Source organism: Equus asinus, chromosome 4 (assembly GCF_041296235.1).
Source record: "Equus asinus isolate D_3611 breed Donkey chromosome 4, EquAss-T2T_v2, whole genome shotgun sequence".
Lineage (NCBI taxonomy): Eukaryota > Metazoa > Chordata > Mammalia > Perissodactyla > Equidae > Equus > Equus asinus.
Window position 1 is genome coordinate 26,989,849 of NC_091793.1, and position 21,566 is coordinate 27,011,414.

General features: G+C 49.0%; 1 protein-coding gene across 11 annotated transcripts in view; it reads left to right on the top strand.

The window, feature by feature from the left end:
- The window catches only part of LARGE1 (LARGE xylosyl- and glucuronyltransferase 1), a 539,997-nt gene that overhangs the window by 511,340 nt on the left and 7,091 nt on the right, over positions 1-21,566 (top strand). For all 11 annotated transcript variants that reach the window (XM_070506993.1, XM_070506995.1, XM_044780870.2 and 8 more), the window contains 2 exons: positions 927-1,205; positions 19,149-19,295. In XM_070506993.1, coding sequence (XP_070363094.1) covers positions 927-1,205; positions 19,149-19,295 — 426 coding nt within the window. The remainder of the gene's footprint in view (positions 1-926; positions 1,206-19,148; positions 19,296-21,566) is intronic.

Genomic DNA, 21,566 nt, shown 5'->3' on the forward strand with positions numbered 1-21,566 from the left:
TGCTGGAAGCACCTTTGTTTTTTCTCTGGACTTCTTCCTCCTCCACTCTCCGTGGCTGGGGGCCTGTCACATGGCCCTGCAGAACTGGCTGGAGCCCTGGGGCAGGAAGGGCTCTGAAAATGAAGACAGCTTCACCCCAAGCGCCCTTTGTCCCCAGCAGTCATGTAGTTTTTCCATCCCCTCTGCCAAACACCCGGTGTAATTTTCCTCTCACCGTCTCCAGGGCCCTGTCCAGGTACCTATCTCCAGGTGTCTGGGCCACGTCCAGGAATCAAAGCTGACCAGACATCTGGAGCCTCAATTCCTTCATCAGGAAAGTGGGGAAAATGACAGCTGGTGCACAGGGTTGTTGGGAGAATTCTGGAAAGTCATGCGGTGCATGGTGATGAGTCGATAACTGTGGTTATTATTATTCCTCTTCTTACTGCTTGTTTTAATGCTCCTTGTAGCTCATGGCCTCAGTTTGGCCACATCGTTAGGAGATGCTTTGGCCACTGCTTTAGGAGAGTGTAGAGCTGTCGTACGCCTTTGCTGAGTGAAGGAGAGGGCTAGGAGTTTTGAGCTGGAAGGGCATCTTTACATCGTTAATATAATCTTCCCCACCCCCCCGCTGAAAAGAGAAGGAGTCTGAAAAGAAAAGGCTTATAGTGACATGTAACTCTCGATATCTCTCATTCAGTTGGAGGTAGACAAAGATGAGAACCAGCAGGGTAAGTGTTTTTATACCCATTTTATAGATACAGGAACTGAGATTTGGTGATTTGCCCCCATCACATGGTGATTAAAGTTTAGAGGAGGGATTTGGATTCAGACCTGGTCCACCGAGTGTGGATGGAGTCAGAGTACCCCCAGGAGGCTGGGCAGATGATGGGGTCGGATCCCCGTGGCTCACCTCCCCCGTGGCTCACCTCCCCTGTCTCCTCCAGGCTCCAGATGCTCGAGGCCATCTGCAAGCACTGGGAGGGGCCCATCAGCCTGGCCCTCTACCTGTCGGATGCCGAGGCCCAGCAGTTCCTCCGCTACGCACAGGGCTCCGAGGTGCTCATGAGCCGCCACAACGTGGCCTACCACATCGTGTACAAGGAGGGCCAGTTCTACCCTGTGAACCTGCTGCGCAACGTGGCCATGAAGCACGTCGGCACGCCCTACATGTTCCTGTCCGACATCGACTTCCTGCCCATGTACGGGCTCTATGAGTACCTCAGGTGAGGACCCACGGGGACACAGGCTCGTGCGGTGCCGGGAGCAGAATGCCCCCTAGGATCATCATCCAGTCCGACTCTTTCCTCTTATAGATGGCGCAGCCAAGACCCAGAAAGGGGACGGGGCATGCCCAAGTCCACCCAGAGATAGAGCTCCTGGCTGCCGGGTTTGGAGGGGCCTGAAGGGTCTTTGTTTGCCCGATGAACAGACTGGAACCCCAGTTTTCATAATGAAATTTTAGTGGCAGAGCTTGGTCTAGGAAACCTCTTTTGTCTCCCAATCTAATACTCTTTCTATAGCTTCTATGAAAACGTATCATCCCTCTTGTCATTTTGGATCAGACAACCTTCATCTAACCATTCTAGAAAGATCCCTGCCTATTCTGTAGAACAAACCTCCATGATGGCGATGGCTAACATTTATTGATGTGCATGCTGAGTGCCAGGCACTGTTCTGAGTGCATGACGAGTAGGATTTCATCCCCTCACCGCCCAGGCCCTGCCTTGGGTACTATTATCATCTTCATATTCCAATGGGAGCCTGCGGGAGCCAAGGTTACATGCCTAGTCAAGTGAGAGCCAGGATCACAGCACCACCAGCCTGACTCCAGAGCCATGTGCTTAGTCACATCCAAGGCTGCCTCGGTGACGCTCCAGTGACCCCTCCCAGCTCTCCCGGCGTGGAGGGGCGGGTGTCCAGTGGTGGGAGAGAGCACTCTGCTCGTGAAAGGCTTAGCTGGCTGTGTGGGGAGTGGCATTTATGATGGAATGATAAATAACCTCAATGGAAAGGGACTTTCAAATTCATATAGCCGTACAGTCCCCACGTGAGAAAACTAGAGTCACAAGGTGTAAATGATCAACCACTTGTTTAAAATCCTTTATTACTGTCATTTGTCAGCATGAATTCTCTCTGCTACCAAGTGAGTGCTTGCCTGGATCCAGGTACCATGAGGGGTGGTTTGCACATGTTAATTATCCCGCTGGATCCACACGTCAAGCTCAGAAGGCAGACATGGTTACCCCCCTTTTACTGTGGGGAACAGTGAGGCTCAGAGAAGCAAAGTAACCCACCCAAGTCCACAGAGCTTGCTCTCAGATTTGAACCAGTGTCTGTCGGACTCCCAGTCTGCAGGTCCCCCTTCTGCGTACCTGTCTGGCTGCTCTGGAGTGTCTGGCTTTCCCAGATGGGCCAGAATCTGATTTCTTTCTCTCTTGGCCTCCCTCCCTCCATGTGTGTGCATGTGAGTGTCTGTCTGTCTCTCTCTCTCCTTGTCTTTCCCTGTCTTACTATCTCTGTCTCTTTCACTCTTCAAAGAGCTTCCAAAAGAGTTTAAACTTTGTCCTGAAGGCAGAGCATAGTGTGACATGTGTGTGCTCCCTGTCCTGCTCCCTCCAGGGAAGGCAGCTGTGTTCTCCGTCCACCTTCTAAATCGGGTTTCCTTCCAGGGTTCTTTGGGGGTTCATAGCATCAACCCCTCCCCTGTGAGCAGGAGGAGCCCCTTCCAGTCAATCTCTGTTAAGAACAGCAAACTGGGCAACCCCGGGGCAGGGAGGATAGGAGGCATCTTCCCCAGGAGAATGTGGTAGGGAGCACTGAGAACCCCATCTTCTGACCCCACGGGGCTCTAGGAACCGATCAGTACCCCAGCTTCCTCTCCAGCTGGGCCTCGGAATCCCAGTGTGTGGAGTGAGGGCGCCCCCATGTGGCCAAACAGGGCTTTCAGCCCGGATTCCTGTAGATTCTGAAACCTCAGCCGCTTGCAGGCTGACAGGCTCTGGGTGTCAGGCAGGGCTCCCAGAGGAACAGATGGGAGGGGTGAGGGCCTCCCTCAGCCAAGAAGAGAGAGCTTCAGGCCTGGACCACGGCCCATCATCTGCCCTTCTGGGGCTTTTCTCGGGAACACCTGAGGGGCCTTCACTCCAGCCAGTTAATAGTAAACTCACCCAATCTTAAAAGTCTGTGGTCTCTACTCTCCCCATCCAAGCACTATTTAATCATTTTACTTCATGAGCATCATGTTCTGAAAAGCCTTACATGTGAACAGACTGTGTTTTTATGTTGTCTCCCTATGTTGTATTGATCAAAGACGTCATGAATTGCTCATGAAGACCTTAGTCCATGTGAGGTACCTGGTGTTGCCCGTTAATTAACATTTTCTTAATGCAGAGCCCCCTGAGGGTTTACTTGGCCTTAGCCAGCTCATCACAGTAAGGTGTGTAGTTCCCCTCAGAGGCTTTGAAATATTATAAATTGTTCCTAAAACTCCACTACTTTCTTCACATGCGCTATAGGATTCCAGAGACCCTGGGTTGAGAATAAATGATCTTGGTCCAGTCCTCTTTTAGTACACTTGTAGAAACTGAGACCAGAGAAGTGAAGTGGCTTGCCCATCTAGACTGAAAAGATAGAGTGACTTTCCTGATTGTTTTTTCTCCTCCATCCACAGTATCCATTCATCTTTTCATTCATTTAGTGGGTAAACATTTATAAGGCACCTACTATGTGCTCCCCCGTGTCTGTGAACCGCACAGATAGGATCTGTGAATCCCAGAACTTATAGACCAGCAGGAACAACAGTTAATTAAAGAGGCAAATTCAATAAAGTTCTTGAAGTACTGTGATGGGGGTGTCCGGGTGGTATTATCCTAATCTGGGGGCGGAGGGAGCTCAGGAAAGGATGTTCTGAAGAAGTTAGATCTAAACAGATGCCTGAAGGCTGGTTAGAGTTAGCCAGTAGAGGTGGCGATGCTCTGGGTAGAGGGAGACAGCCATTCCAGAGCCTTGATGGGGAGAACAGAAAGAGATGACGTGGCCAGAAACATAAGCCAGGGTGGGTCCCACAGGACTTCTCATAAAAATGTGCTGGGGAGTCCGGACTTGATGAGGCAGGGGGCAAGGGAGCATCACTGAGAGGATGGCATGGTTGGATGTGCATTTAAGGAAGATCGTTCTAGTTGCATCATGGAAGGATCGCATCAGTGGGACCAGAGGAGGGGAGTTAAGTTAGGGGACTCTTGCCCTAATCCCAGTGAGAGATGATGGAGGCCTGGGGAAGGGATTGGAAACAGCAGTGGAGGCAGGTAGATGGACCAGAGAGAGTCTGCAGCTGAAATCAATAACTGTCTGCTGCGGTGTCTGGACTTTGAAAGGGAAGACGGGGAAGCTCGTTCAGATGCTGCCACCTGAGACTTCCTTTCCATGCCTGTGCCCAGAAGTCCTGCCTGCTTTGGCCCGTTTCTCATGCCGGCCCCGTCTTGGTCTGCTGTGCCCACATCCTTCATGGCCTGAGCAGGATATCATGGCATTACCTTTTGAGTGTTTCAGTGGCTGGGGCACTGGCTGAGATCCAGGAATCCTTGTTCCCGATCACACTCTTTGCCTTAGTGAACTGTGTGACTTCCAGCAATTCTGGTTTTTTCCTCATTGTAAAATGTAGAAATGGACTTACTAGGATCTTGGCCTGATGGAGCCAAGAATGCTGAGTATCCTTCACTAGGGAAACCATATCTCCCATCTCAGTCATTGCAAATGGGGAATTATTGCTCTGGGCTGCGGGGAGAAGGGTCAGGGCTAAGGTCTTCACATTTTTCAAGAGGAGCTAGAAATCAAGATTTTCATATGTTTTGATTGTTAATGTGGACGATTAATTTTTTAAAAAAACTTAAACTGTGGAGCCAGACCAAACGTGTCTTTAGCTGAACAGAAACTTCTACCCCGACTCCAGACCACCAGTTTGTGACCTCTGACCTAGATAACACCTAGGCACCAGAATTTTGAGAACTGGAAATGGGTATGATTCATAAGCCTCAAATAAATGTGCACTGTCCTTTCTGTATGAGGATAACCATATTGGCTTGCCATTGACTCAAGGAACATTTCTTCCAGTGAGTGGTGTGGACTTGTTTCTGATCCAAACACTAAAAGCAGGGGTGTTTCATGACCAGTATTACATCCTGGGTTTGGGATGAGGTTAGGGTAGCTGTGGACCCCAACAAGGCCAGTGGACCCTCCTAGAGACTGACTTTTTCAGCATGGCTATGTAACAACATGCTCTACTCAAGCTTTGTTAAAATATTGATATTAAAACTGATGATAGTTGCAATTTATTGAGCCCTTACTCTGTGCCAGCAGCCCTGCCAGCTGCTTTGTATATATTGCCCCTATTTGTCACACTTCTCCATGAAGTAAGTGCTACTACAGGTGACCAAACTGAGGCCCCAGGGAGGTTCCCTGTCAGTGTCAGAGGAGGAAGGTGTCCTCTCGCTAATGGAAGAGGCCCGATCACTCTTCACCCCAGGATACAAGAGCTGATTGTACCCCCAAATACTTACTCATATCACCCTTTTTGGGGGGCCTACTTGGTTACCAAAAAAAGTTCAGCATCATAGCTCCCTGAGTAGTTGCTTAGCAACCAGCTAAGATTACAGCAAAAACAAACAGATCAATTGGAAAATAATGACATCAGTTATATGCATGGACATAGCTGCAGAGTTTCACTAAAATCTCTCTCCCACCCCTTCACCTCTTCCTTCTAAAGAATGAGCTTGAAGATGCACAGCTTTCACTCTTGATGGGAGAAATGTCAAGTGGGATTCAGTGGGCATGGCAGACGTCACACAGACCTGCCTTTGAATCCACGTTCCGCCACACTTATCAAGTGTGTGACTTGGGGCAGCTTACTGGTCTCCCCAATGCTGTGTTTCCTCGATTAATAAAGGGGTAATAGTAGCCTCTCGTGGGAGGATATTAGGTGTTCAACAGGAGTTAGTTTTCTGGCCTTTGGCCTGTTCACAGCACTCAGACTTGAACTTCTTTGCCAGCTCACACCCATAACCGCTGCCACTGCAAACTCTGCCACCTTCAGTGCAGCCAGGGTAACTTCATAGAACCATCTCTGGTTTTTTTCTTATAAAATGAGAAACTATCTACTCGTGTTCATTCATTCAAAAAAATCTTCAGTGAGCACCTGCTGTGTGCCAGGCTGTGTGCTGCACTGGGACAGTGCTGACCCTGGACTCCTTCAGACCTGCATTTCAGCACTGACTACTCCTCACCCAGCCTTTGCTTGTCCTTGGGAAAGGTGCTTAACTTCACTTTCTTCGTCTATGAAATGGGGATTGTATTACTTCTTCCCTCTTAAGGTCCTGGGAAGATTAAATGCAATGAGATTTGGGAAGCACCCGGCACAATGCCTGGAACATTCCTCATTCCACAATTATGTATGACATGTCTGCTGTGGCCAGGCACCGTTCTAGGCCCTGAGGCTCTTGCGGTGAACAGCACAAGCCAGGTTCCTGCCCTCACGGAGTTTACATTCTAGGGGGCGCTCCAGCTGTCGGTGCTGCTGCTCTTCTTGTTATCATTACAGATACAGAGAGAGAGGATAAAGGATCTCAAAGCAGATGACCCAGCGCAGGTGGGCAGGGAAGGCCTCGAAAAGAGGTGGTGGTTGCCTTTAGGCTTGAAGGACTAATGGATGTAAAGGCATGAAATGTCATGGCATGTTCAAAGGAACATTCCAGAATGGCAGAAGGATCGAAGGTGGGAGGCCTGGGCAGCTCCCCTCAGCTGAGACTTTCCACGTCCAGAAGCCTGGGGCAAGTCTCAGCTCTTTCACTAACCCTGCAGAATCCTCCTCTGTGTTCAATGCCTGAGGCTCAAAACGTCTCTGCTTTGTTTTGCAAACATTGCCTTTGCTTTCTGGGGACAAATGTGCCACCCTCGGCGGAGACTAATATTCTCACCGTGGATGGGAATGACAAATTTCAGTTTTATTCTGCTCTCTCGGGGATGACATCTAACCACCCTCCCCCATCATATTTCCCCTGGCACCTAATGGCTGCTCTATAAATATTTGTTGAACGACTGCAGAAATTTGAACAAGGCCAGGTAGAGGTGGCACTGAGCAAGGCCAGCTGGCTGCCTGCCAAGGGATATTACCAGGTGGCATTTCCCTGGGTTAATTCATCATTTTAATTCCACTGTCTCTATAACATTTAACATTTATTGAGCACTTACTGTGTGCCAAGCTCTGTTACAAGCACTTTCGCATGGATTTTGTCATTTAACCTCAACCATAATTCATTTCACAGACGAGAATGTTTAGGCTAAGTGATGCTCACAGGCACAGCATTACCAAGTGGACAACGAGTGTGTCCTGGGCATATTCAGAGGTGTTCTATGCTTAAGCTCTTTATTGATCCAGCTGCCTGATGGGCACATCTCCACCATCCTCGGGATGGCCGTGACCATCATCACAGGTTGTATTTATCAAGTGCGTGCTGCGTATTGGAGGACTGTCTTAACCTCTACGTGAGATGATTCCTTTAATCCTCACAAAACCCCACAGCCCAGGTGCTAATACTGTCCCCATATCACAGAGGAGAGAACTGTGGTGTGCATGCAACTTACTCGAGAGTACAAGCTGGTGAGTGTCCAGGTAGGAACCTGAATCCGGGCAGTCTCCTCCAGAGCTGCCCGTCTAACCACGGAACTGTTGACTGCCCCTCCCGTGGCCCACAGCCTGCAATTAACACAGTGCCATCTCAGAGAAAACACTCCCTGATGTTTAGGTAAACATCAGCGGGCAATGGGGTCATTAAATAGGGATGAATAGGGATGTTGACAATTACAGTAGATGATGAATATGGAGCCCATAGCACAGAGGGTGGCATCATAAACTATAGTTGGGTGGTTTTTTTTTTTTCAATTTGCCCCCAAAGCTCTTTCTTAGCTTCTCTTCCTTTCCTACCCCCTCTGACTGACAGGTTCTCTCTCTGGATATGTTAATACCATCAGTTTAGGAGCTACCCCATCTTGCTGGGGCCTGGGAGCCCTCCTGGCTCTCCAGATGATTCTGCCTATCTCTGACCGCATCCATTATGTGTGTATTTTATGGTTACACTCTCTGTGGGCAGCCTTATCGCCCTCATTTGCAAGTCCTTGCTGTTGTCCCCACACATCTCCTGGCAGCCTGTCCACCAGGAACTCATTTCCTAGGCGACTGTAGTAGAATCAGAGCAAACCCTGTTACCTGGCCTCCATGTCAGGGGATGGGAGGAGAGGCCAGGGAGGGCTGTGCCTGGTCTGCCTCCACATTATCAGTTATCAGCGCAGATAACAAGCACAGCTTAACTCTGCTCTTCCTTCCTCTGTGCCCTGAGGTAGGTTGCTAAGTCCTCAGAGGTGTTATTCAGATGGTTTCCCATGGCTCTGGTTCAAAGTCAAGATTACATCTAGCACTATTGAAGCTAGGCAGTTTAAAGAAGTGTAGGGGGCAGCTGGAGGCAAAGGGGCTTCTCCTAGCCTCGCACATGCACACATGCATACACACACACACAAACACCCTTCCTTGCCCCTCACTGATTCATAATATCTGTGACCACATTAGCCCTGCTGCCCCTCACCATCTGCCAGCTCACTCACGGGTTCAGTTCGCACCAGGCCCACACACCAGTTCCAGGAATAAGCTGGAATCAGAAAAGTATGGGTGAATCTCGGACCCATCCCTCAGCTTTCTCTTCAAACAGGGATCACCCGGACGGTGCCCATGTACTCCTTGTGAGCATCACAGGAGAATATGCATGACCTACAGTCTGTGAAGGACCAAGGAAGGAAGAAATACGTGATTACAAGTGCCCTGCGCTGTGCTAAGCCCCTGACAAATGTTATCTTTTTTATGACAACCTAGTCAATGATAAGTGCTTTTATTCCCATTATACAAGTGAGAAGATTAAAATGCACAAGATAAATTTGCCCAAAGGTCCTATGTATTTAAAGCTGCAGAACTACAATTTCAACCCAGCTCTCTGTCATTTACAAAGGGCCTTCTTTATAGAACCATCCTCTCTCCCACATATGACAATTACAGATTGATTCCTTCTTTCCCTGTGCATTTATTGAGTGCCTACTATTTGGCTGACATGGTGCTGGAGCTAGAAACAGAACCATGAACAAGGCTCGTCTCTGATGTCAAGCCTAGCAGAGCTGATAGTTTCATAAGCAAGCAATCTGCATGTTATTACCACCAGTATCACCCACCATCCCCAGTGAGTGAAGCAGCCCAGGATGAGCCAGTCCCAAAGAAGAGGCAGGACCGTCATCAAGGGCAACGCATCAAAGCCAGCAGAGGTGGGCCAGGGAGGTGCAGAGGCAAAATCCTCTCATTGGCTGTGCACGAAGAGTGAGGAGTGATGCTGTTCGGGGGCTTCTGAAACAGATGTACACTCCGGCACAAGTTTCCTTCCCTCCTCCCATGCCCTCTTAATATATCTTTGATATGAGTGAGTCCCGGGGAACTTGTACGAGAACCGCTTGGCTTTCTTACATCTCAGGTTTGATTAAACAGTGGGATCTCTGACATTTGAGGCTATGGAGCTGGGCTGTAGAAATCCAGGGCTCTGACAGCTGACGAGTCTTGTTTTCTCCTGGCCTTCTGACAGCAGCCCCAGTGCCCGAGGCCTGTGGTTGCCAGCAGTTTGTCACTTGTCAGCATTGGCCTCAGCTGTTCACTGCAGCACCACAAAGAAATCAGTTCAGCCAATTCTATTACAGGAGCAGAAGCGCACGTGGGCAGAGATGGAGGATCCCCCACTTCCACTCAAGGAGCAGAGGCAACAAGAGGTACCCAAATGGTAACCAGCATCAAGAGGGCTGATGCACAAAGCAATGACCCTGATCAAAGCCAGAGAGAGTGGGAAGATGCCCTCCAGAAGCTGGGGATGGTGTTCTCAAGCTAAGAGCGGAGGGAGTGGTGGTTAGCACCAAAGGCAGAGAGGAGTCAAGAAAGATGAGAATAGAGAAGTCTGTTAAATTGACAGTGTTGGAGACATTGCTGACCTTGGCCAAATCCAAGGAGTCAACCGGTAGACTATGGTAGTTTGAGAAGCTCATGGGCTGTAAAGAAAGGAAATCGTCAGTGTCAGAAGCTCAGTAAGCCAAGAGGTCGGTGCACGTGTCTCTGCATCTCCAAACACCGCCTGTGTTCTGGCCTCTGCCCCAGTTAGCTGCTAAGAGGTAGGCTCTGCCCTGGGGAGGAGAGTGCCATTTAAGGAGCACAAGCCTACAGACAGTAGCCTGCTGCCATCCCCCTCCATTCCGTTCCTAGCCACTCTCCCAACCAGCTGCCTTGATCCGTGAACTGCAAGGAGCTCGTTGCTGGAGTGCAGAGTCACCATATTAACAGACTTGGCCCAAATAGATCCTGCAATTATTGATCTTTCCAGGTTATTTCTAAGCTAGTGCAGCCTTAATTAAGAAGATAATGATTATTATCATCTGATGAGAGTAACTATTAGCTGTTTATGAGGCAAATTAGTTAACCTCTCCGAGTTTTCATGTCTTCATTGGTAAACTGGGAACACTAGTACCTTTGTCGTAGGTTGCAGTGATTGGAGAAGTAATGCATAGTGCTTGCTACTGAATACACGAAAGCACTTTTTGTTACCATGTATTGACCATGTACAATGTACCGGGCATGCTCTAAGAAATTTAATTTCTCCCATCCTACGTGCTTTCTTAGTTCCAAAGCTTTGCAAATACCTAGAACCCCTCTCCTGAATGGCTAGCTCCTGCTTCTTAGTCAGAACACAGTGGTGGGAAGCTCTTCATGACGGGGCACCAGAGTGCCTACACCTCTGCCTTCCTCCCTCCTTACACTTTGAGCTCTGTAAGGACAAAGGTTCTATCTGTTCATTCAGCTCTGTACCCAATATCTATGTCTGGCTTCATAAATATTCATCAATTAATGAATATATTAGTTCTCTTAATAACCAAGTCCATGAAGTATTTATTATTATCCAGATAAGGAAACAAAAGCCGAGAGAGTTAAGAAAATTGCCCATGATTAGACAATTAGTGAAGTGATGGAGTTAAGATAGCATTTACATCATCTGATGTAAAAGATCATGCTCTTTTTCTCACTCTTCAGCCTCCTTTCAAACTGCCATCCCCTGAGAGGTATCCAGCCCTTACATCTGTTGGAAATAATTTTAGTTGGCTTCTCTTGAAACATCAGAATACCTGGCCGCATTGATTCCATGATCCCATATGGCAGCCACGCAGCTGGACATGAAGAGCATAAAGATGCCGGGCATGGACTCCCGGGTCGTCCCATCCTCTGCCCTTTTCTCCCTTTTGTCTCTCCAACACTGAAGTCTGGTGTCCACTGCCATTGATCATCCTGCGTGCCCTGGCCCCGCAGCTGTCTGAGTTTGCCCCCTCCCACCCAATATAGGCAGATCTAAACAGGAGATAATTCCAGAACCACTTCTTCCTGTTTCAACTCAACTGGGCTTCCTCATTTTTCTTTACATCAGAGGTAGATGGTTTTTTTTAATTTTGTTCTGTGAAGACGACACCAGCTTGGGTGGGCAATACCTAATCTACACCAAGTGAAAGAGGAAGAATTTTGTTTCAGGGAATTCTGAGTAGAGTACAATGCACAGGAGTAGAGAGAAGGGAGTTAGTTAATCCTTTGATGGGAGCTTCGAATCCCATTTTCAGGCAAGTTGTGACCATTTGTAGGGCCCCTAGATGTGTCTAATTGGAAAACATGGGCCTCTTCTCCTAGCCCCTAGCTCATTGTTAAGGGTCGGGTATTAGTCATGGGGTTTTACTTAATTCCTCCCCTCTGAAGCTTGCGAGTCAGTTTTCCCAGACCTCTAGTCACTGAAGATGAAACCAAATGTTTTTTATGACAAAGGTGCTTATCACGAGGTTGTATGTTTTTGTGGTATGTAAGGTTCCCACTTCTCAGTCGATTATCCTGGCCTCTCTAAACGTCCCTGGTTCTGCCGCTGTAGCCAGCCCCTGTCTGGCCACCAGTATGTATCCGGGATGGGAAACGAGGGGCCAGCATGGTGACATGGCGGTTCAACCTGCCCTCGTGTTGACTTAGTTTGTTTCCGCAGAACTAGGGGAATGCTCCTCTAAATGGCCATTGCCCTCACACCCCCCCATTAACTGGTCTTGGCTGGTGCTTCAGGTCCTCTTCTAGGTGCCAGTGACCAAGGAAGAAGCCCCAGTGACCTCCACATTGCCAAAATCCAGTGGTCAGCAGCACTCCTCATCTTACTTGACTTCTCACGGCATTTGACTGCTGATAACTCCCCCCTAGGGACGCATTGTTTTTCTCTTGGCTTATAGAAATACATGAGTGTCTCAGGTTGGTTTTCAGCTTCATCATCCCTCCATGTAGTTCCCATTGCCAGCCACTTCTCTTCTCGTTCCACCCTTGCTCCCTTGGTGATATAGTTCAGTCTCGTGACTTTAAATATATCTGCCACTCATGCCCCAAATATCTCCAGCTAGCCCTGTCTCTTGACTTCAGAACTCACATGTCCACCAGCCTCCTCAGCATCTTCACTTAATTCTCTCATAAACATCTCAAATGAACTGTTCAAAACCTAAGTTCTGATCTTCCCCCAAAAGCGTACTCCTCCATCCCAGTTGATGGCCACTCCAGCCTTCCCATTATATAAACCAAGAGCCTTGGGTCATCCTTTGCTCCTGCTTTTTCACACCCCACATCCAGTGGATGAGGACATCCTCTTGGCTCTGGGACCAGGCCAGTTCTTCTCTCCTTCATTGTTGTTATGCTGACCCAGGATATCTTACCCGTATTACCTCAAGGGCCTCCCAGCTGACCTCCCAGCATCTGCCCGCGCAACACTGCAGTCTGCTATCAACACGGCAGCCAGAGGAATTCTTTTAACGTGAAAGACAGATCATCTCACTGCCTAGCTCAGAGTTCCTCCGTGTCTCCTCATCTCACTAAGAGTACCATCCCAAGACCTCTGTGTTAGTTTCCTGTGGCTGCTGTAACAAATTACCGTGAACATGATGGCTTTAAACGACACAAATGTACTATCTTTCAGTTCTGAAGGGCAGGACTCTGAGAAGGGTCTTACAGGGCTGAAATCAAGGTGTCGGCAGGTGTGCGTTTTCTGGAGACCCTAGGGCAGAATTTGTTTTCTTGCCTCCTAGAGGCCATCCACATTCTTTGACTCACAGCTGCATCACTCCAGCCTCTGCTTCCATCATCTTGTCTCTTCTGACACTAACCCTCCTGCTTCCCTCTTATAAGGACCCTTACGATTACATTGTACCCACCCAGACAATCCAGGATAAGCTTCCTATCTCAACATCCTCCAGTTACTCACATCTGCAAAGTCCCTTTTGCCACATGAGGTAAGATGCCCACGGGTTTCTGGAATTAGGGCTTGGATATTTGTGGGGAGCGAGGGGGATTTCTGTTGCCCACCACAACCTTCAATGATCTGCAAGGCCCTGTATGATCTGCAGCACCCCGCCCCCCCCCCCCCCCGCCTCCTGCCCCATTTCTAGGTACCCTCCCTGTTCCTTGCTGTGCTCTTGTCATTAGGGCCTTTTTTTGCCCCAGATCACCACATGACTGGCTCCCTCACCTGCTCCAGGCATTTGCTTAAATATCCCTTCTCCATGGGGCCTGTCTAGACCACCGTATTTAAAATTGCAACCCATTCCCCACCTCTCGCCTTCCTACCGCCCCTTAGCCAGCTCCATTCTCTCTCACAGCAATTCTCACTTTCTAACATACTATACAATTCACTCACTGTTCTTATTGTCTCTCTCCCCCCACCCCCACTAAAATGTCAGCTCCATGAGAACAGGAATTTCTGCCTGTTCTATTCACTGATGGATCCCAAGTGCTTACACAATGCCTGGCACAGGGTGGAATGAGTGAGGACATGAACAAATGAAAGAATAAAGTGCTTCAGTCGGCTCTGGCTGGACCTCGGACAGTGGGGAAAGGCCAGTATTGATGCCAGCCTTTGTGACTGCAGTCAAACCGACACGAGAAGGTGGGCAGGCAATCCTATTGATGGCCACCATGCATGGAGTGCTTATTCTCTGCCAGGCAGTTTAAGCACTTTACATATGGGAACTCACTGCATCCTCACAAACACCCTCTGAGGTTCATGCTGTCGTCACCATCCCCATCTTCACAGATACAGAAACTGTGGAACAAAGAGGTTAGGTAATCAGCCAGGATGTGAGCCTCAGCAGCCCGGCCCCAGGGCCCTTGTCTTCACCACTGATGAGGGGAAGTCGTAAGAGCCATGCAGTACGTCCTTCTTCCTTATTTCTCTGAGATACTTTCCCATAAGCTCTTCATGCCAGGCACCTGGGCTGTTTCCCTGGTGACAGAGACTTGCCTCTAGGGTGAAGGATAGGGTTAAAAAGAAGGGGGAGGGAGAGGGGGTGTGTGCGCACATGCACAGTCAACTGCCAGGATCCGTCTTGGGGTTTGGTAATTTTAAACACCAGGGAGCCCATCTACCTAACAGTCTCCCCTTTTGTGCTGTTTCTTTGACTTTACACTGAGCCCCGGGAGAGTCTACAGTCCCTGCCCACCTCCTCCCTTCAGTTGGCGTAGGAAGCCTCGCTACTCACTCACCTTGTCTCCCCTGCTCACCAGCTTTACCAGGTGGGAGCAAAACAGGCTATGAAGTCTTTGCATACTTAAGCAAATTGAGAGGCTGAGGGAAGAAGATGCCCAGGAGAGGACACTCAGGGACTTCAAAGATGGACGCTGCCCGGCTCACAGTTTTCCCTCTGGTCAGCTCCGCCAGGCTGGAAGGGGGTGAATTTACTCTGTCTGGAACACCTTAATTGTTTTTGACACGAAGAAGGACTCAGAGCTGGCTGGAGAGTGAAATCTAATAAACTCTGTTTTCATAGACAAGCACGCTAGCAAGCCAAAGATCTCTCCTGCTTGTAAGAATCTATCGCCTTTTCTGAATCCTCCGCATTCGCCCGTTCTCTTGCTACAGGCCCACCAGTAAGCTGAGCCCGAAAGGGAAGGGGGCTCATTTGTTAATCGGTTATTGTAAGTTGGGCACTGTGTCAGGCTCTGGGGGGATCGTTTCATTTCGTCCTCACAGCAATCCTGATTGATAGGAGGTGAGCGTTGTCATCTCCATTTTACAGGTGGGGAGCCTGTGACCAGGAGAATTGAGCATCGTGCCCAAGGTCTTAAGAGAGAGTGGCAGGCAGGATTGGAGCCCAATGCTGGCTGGCTCCAGGTCACTTGTATTTGCTGTGCTTTTTCTTATACTAGCAGGTTCTGAATTCCTTCAGTAGATACCTGAGGCTTCTTTTAAGAGCTAGTCAGTCTGAAAATGTTGTAGTAGGTTTGTGAATATTTTTGAAGGAGTCTTGAACAGGAAGCAAGGATAGTGTATCAATCAGGGTTCTTCAGGGAAACAGAAGCAATAGGATGGATGGATGGATGGATAGATAGATAGTTATTTAGGAATTGTGAGGACTGTCAAGTCTGAAATCCACAGAATGTTAATTGTATTCACAAAATACCTTCACAGCAACAGCTAGACGAGTGTTTGACCAAACAGCTGGGCACCATAGCCTAGCCCAGTTGACACATAAAATTAACCACCACAGGCATAATCATCAGGTACCTAGTGCTTAATCTGTGCCAAGCATTGCACCAAGCACTTCCACATGCACTTGTGCTTTTCCTTGTCAGAATGTTTCATAAAAACATGAACTTGAGACTCAGAATGGTGAAAGTGATGTGTCCAGGAGGAGTGGTGGAGTCAGAGCTAGAAACAGGTTTGTCTGATTGCTACACCAAGCTGCCTTCCAAAATCTTCAGTTTTAATCACTAGATTTAGCCATCTAAGAGGAATGAATGAAGAGACCCAATCACTCAGCTTGTCAGGGCTGGCTCCAGAACTCAGGTCCCTGGGCTCCCAGTCCAGCCTTCTCATCTCACCGTACTGCCCCTCTGTTCCCAGAAGATTCTACCTTTGAAACACTCCATCCCCTGCAGGACTCATTCTCTAGATAAATGATGGCAGTGAATTGTGCAACCCTAGGTGGTCGGCAAGCCCCTGGGGGGGTGGGGTGTACTCACATGACACAGTACACAAGGGCCCCGGCTTCCACGGCCACCTCAATGAGGAGATGCACTCAGAGTTAGTACCCTGAAGCCACTTTATTGCTGAACAACTTCATAATGAGACCAGTATGGAAATCTCCTTGAACTGAGTCTGAAATAGACCTATCTAGTGACTAATCCATGTTCCTGGCAGTGTGTGTGTCTGTGAGATTAAAGGGAGTTTGCAGAAAGCACTCCTGAATCTGACGGTCTCTATGCAGTGGGGAAAGAAGGCTTTCTAGGACTCCATTTTCTAAGGCGTGCTGCTTCCCGGGTCTGCTGACTCTGAGCCTTTTTCAATATCTTGGTCAGAGTGATTTGGTTGCAAGCAACAGAAACCAACAGTAGGCAGCTTAATTAAAATGAAAAGAAATCAAAGGAAAACAAGACAAGAAAACAGTTGAGTGGCATTTCTTATGGAATCAGAGGAGGCTTTGGAAAACCAATCCTTGAGACCATAATTAACCCAGACCGCTCTGGGCCCCTCTGCAGCAGCAGTTCAGAAGCCGCTCGAGTGCTGCTTGACATTAATGCAAGTCAGCCCTTGGGATTCCAGTCTCTGCATCTCTGTTCAAACTCCCAAGAGTGAGAAACTGATTTACTCAGCTTGAGTCAAGTGTTTACTCCGGAACACACTGCCCTGGCCAGGGCTTCATGTAGGATAGTGTAGCTCTGGGAGCTGCCACTGTGTACAGGGGCCGTGAGGGCTTATATAGATAGAGACATCCACATTTATAGATCTCTGTAGGTGGGGGGTGTGTGTGTATGTATACTTGGCCCATTCTCTTCATAGTTCAGCCCTCCTAGCCTCCCACTCCATTTCCATAGCATTCATATCTTAAAACAATTAGCTGCAAATGCAGTCTTGGGCTCCAGCATCCTGAGACATTTAAGACAAGAATGTAAGTGCCAAGCAGGGAGAGAATTCGGCTGTTTTGTTCACTCTGTGTCTTCAAGTGCCCAGCATGGTCCCTGGCACACAGTAGGTGCTCAGTGATGGGTGAATGAACAGCAACCACCCCTCAATGCTGGGACACCTCCCTCCCCTCCTCCCCGGTGGTTCCAGGGGCTTGGCCATCTGGTGGGTCCAAAAATATTCTATAGACCCATATGTCCCATCCCCGACACCCAGAATCAATAGATAGGGTAATACTTTTCCTGGAGAAAAGGTGACGAGCCCCAGCTCTGTGTCTAATGTAGGATTGATATGAATGCCTGGCCACAGATGAGGGAATCTTGGGTGTTGAGAACTGTGAAGTCATTGTTCAGAGAGACAAAAGGAGAGAGGAATGCAGGCCGGAGCAGGCTGACTCAGACCTCCGTCCTCCAATTGGCTAAGTATAGCTCGCCCGGATTCTATCTTGGTGTCATCCTTTTTGAATGTCCCCTGAAATAGTGACATGAGGGCCATATAACATTTGGTAGATAGTTGACGTGAGCATAATTATAAAGAGTGAACTACGAGTATATTCAGAAGATTCTAAAATGAACCTCAGTCCATCTCTCACCCACCTCCTCTCCAGTGGGAACTGGTGAGACCCCTTAATCAAGGGTGGTTTCTGAGGGCTGTGCTTATTTTGACCTGGTCCGGACTCCCCCTCATCAGTCATTGATACGAAACCCTGCTGACGTCCTTCTTGAGCTGCCTCTCTGCTCGTGGCCCACGCTGGCCTGGGCTGACACAGTTACTTCAGGTAGCGTGACTACTCTTTGCAGACCAGCCTTAGTCCCTGCTTATGCCCAGGTTCAAAGTTTTGTTAAATGAAGTGATTTTAATAATACAGCAGTAAGCAGTTGTATCGCTACAGAGAGCTGCTTCTTCCAGTATTTTACAAAATGCCTTTCAATGCCTCACAGTACCCCAAGGGAGCCTGCTTTCTCTCCTTTAGAGAGAACAAGCAGATGGTCCATGCTGGCAGAGACCCAAGGGTCAGTGGTCTGAGCAGGAAGCCAGAACAAAGTGCCAAGGTCATGGCCAAAAGAGATCACGGAAGATCAAGCCAGGGAATCATGATGGCACTGGCAGTCCATATTATAGTGGCCATTTGTTGCTACAAGCCTGCCATGGGCCAGGTGTGCCAAGCAGTGTTCATATTACCTTGTTCAGTGTCCACAGAAGCTCCAGGAGGGAGATATTCTTGCCTCATTTTAGGGAGGAGGAAGTGAGGTAGCGAGAAGCTAAATTACTTACCCAGGGTGGCAAGACTCATAAAGTGACAGAGCTAGGATTCAAATCCTGTCTGTGTTCATGACAAACCTCATGCTCTATGGCCCTCTCTGGACCTTTCTCGCTTTCCAAGTGATAGCCACAGAGCTGGGACTAGGTAGATAAATCCAGAATCGTAGGAGCTGGGTCTCAGAGGAGCGGAGCAGAAGGCCAGGCTCAAAGGCAGGAAGGAGTGAGGATGGCGAACTTTCCACCCATAAGTGGGATATGAGTGATGCACTGTACTGGGTGCTGGCTGCATGGACGGGTCTGGCTAGTTCAAAGGCTCGGGGTCTGGAGGAGTCATGGAGTTGACGAGTCACCTCACCCAGAAAATGCCCAGGTCGGTGATTCGCTTGTCAGCTTTGATCTAGCTGCTCCCCTGGGGCCAGCGATGCAGTAAGAGTGTGTGGTCAGCCCAGTGGTCCCAACAGGCTGGGCTCCACTCCGTGTGAATCCTCGGAGACCTGCCTTCTGCTCTTGCCTCTGACAGTCACACACACTGTGAAAGGGAGGAAGGGTCCCTCAGCCCCTCCTGTCTGGCCTGTCCTCCATTCACTCCCCCAAGAAGACTCTGCCTCTGGTTCAGCGGCAGCAGTTCTGACTTGATTCCTGAGTGTTATTGGGCAAGATGCTGGGCCTCCCCAGGCCTCGGTTTCCCCATCTTTAAACTGAGAAGTCGACTCGGGCTTTCTCTCCTCCACCTCCCTGTGCCAACCACCTCCCTGCCTTCATGTGGGATAGGTCTTTCCTTGGCATCACGGGACCCATTCTCTGCCTTCCCTTTCTTACCAGGAAGTCTGTCATCCAGCTCGACCTCGCTAATACCAAGAAGGCAATGATCGTCCCCGCGTTCGAGACGCTGCGATACCGGCTCTCGTTCCCCAAGTCAAAAGCGGAGTTGCTGTCCATGCTGGACATGGGGACTCTCTTCACGTTCAGGTGAGTAGCCCACACTGCTGTCCCCTGGGGGCAGCCAGAGGCCTTCTCGCTCCTGGGAAGCCAGATGCCAAAGCTCTTGGCCCAGAAGTTCGTTGCTAGCTTCAGACCATTTTAAGGCCAAAAAAAGCCCCACTGGCCCCAAACTATGTGTTTGGAATATTCTTTGTCTTCTCACCTGCCGTGTACTTGTTCTGTGCATGGGTGATAGACGTCACATGTCCAGATGGAAGGATCGGGATGCTGAGTAGGGAGTTCAGCTTCATCTTTTTGTGCTTTACTCAGTTGAGGCTCCTGACCCTATATCCTGCTCTGAATTCTCTCTTTCATTTGCTTGTTCATTCATTCATTTGGTAAGTGGGTTTCATCCTATTAGCACCATCCCTGCTGTTACCCTTTTTCTTTTTTTGTGAGCGGTCTGTTCTCCAAAGTCCTCAGGCCTGGGATGGGCAGCCATGGCTTCGACAACCAAAGTCATTAAGGTGACTTCAGGGTTGCACACAGCAGATGTGGAAGCTGACTTTCCCGTTGCCCAGGTGACTGTTTCAAACAAACCCATCGTTGTCCTGATTTCTCAGGCCCCTGAGGCCTACAGGAACAACCCAGAGGGGCTACCCTCCCTGTCTGTCCAACTGCCCAGGTGCAAATGGGGTCCATCTTCTGGGATGGGCCACCGCATTAAGTGTCACACCCCTGGGGAAGGAGTCCTGTGGGTCTCTAGACAGAACATTCTGAAGAGGGCACCATTGCTTCCATATGCTCCTATTTTAAAGAGAGCCTTCCATTTCAAACAGTGTAAGAATGGCCCACGCTTCCTTGGAGCTAAACAATGTACATTTCTAGGCAATCTGAATTTTACTGAAAAGATTGTAATAATAACTGAGGTTTTCGTACCACTATCAAGTTACTATAAGTTCCTAGAAGGTTTTCTCAAACTTTGTGAACATAACTTTATGAGATAGGTTATTCATTCAACAATTCAGAGAATATCCCTTTTCACATTTTATACAGATTGAAAAACAGAGGAGTGGAGGGGCCCTGATGGAGCCAGCACTCAAATTCCAGCCTTCTTCCGCTATCTGGAATTCTGGAAAGTGACCCGAAAGAGTTAATAGCCCCACAGACCAATCCTTCTTTCTTTTCAGAAAGAAATAGTAATTACCTTTTATTGAGTACTTAACGTGTGCCAGGCTCATTTAATCCACTCATTTAATCCTCACAGCAAATCCATGAGGCAGGTGCTATTAGCCCCATTTTACAGTTAAAGGAACTGAGGCTCTGAGAAGCTAAATAACTTGCCTAAGGCCACACAGCCAGTACGTGGCAGAGCCTGGTTTCAGCCCAGGTCTGAGGAACCACAGAGCTCTGAACCAAAATACCACTGGACCGCTGATCAAGTCCTGAATTTTCTACACTGAATTTTCAGTGTTTGAAGAAGTAGGGAAAACTTGAGACTCTCAGACCAAACCTCAGTCTGATTCTCCCACAGACGCCAGAGCCTGGCGGCTGACCACCTGGCAAATTTCCAAGGCCTCCTTCCTTCCATCTTCATCCCCACATGATTTGAGAACTCATTTCAAGGTGAAGGCCTGAGAGCCGGGTGTGGCCTGCTGTGTCCATGATTGCTGCTCTGGCCAGAGGCTCACAAGCTACCGCGCCAAATATTAAATTCCAGACGTCCCCTCCAAGAAATTGCTTTTGTCACCTTCCCTCCACATGATGACGTCTTAAACCTCCTAGCAGCTGAAACCTGCTGCCCACTGCACCTGGAAAGGGCAATCATGCACACGGCTGCTAATCTTCCAGGATCAGCAGGTCCCCGGACCAGCAGGACCAGCATCCCCCAGGAACTTGTTAAGAAAGGCAGAGTCTCCAGCCCCAATCCAGACCTACTGGGTCGGGAAGTCTGGAGGTGGAACCCAGTGATCCGACTGTTAAAAAATAGTTTTCCAAGTGATTCTGATACACACTGGAGTTCGAGAGCCACTGCTCAAAGCAAAGTGCCCCAAATCTCTTCAAAGTAGCATCCTATAGGATACACCCAGGACACCTCTCTCATCGCTATTTTTTTGGGTGCTACCTGGTGTTGCTGGTCTCAGAGAGCAAGCTCTGGGGTCCAGTGCATCCTGGTCGGACAGTAGGTTCCTCGGGGCATTTTCAGGCTGTGGTTTATTTGAATGGCAGGTCAACTGTAACTTCCCCGCCACTCGCCATGCTGTCAGTCTTCCGAGCTGAATAATGGATGCTGCCTCCCCACCCAGGGGGACAGAACTG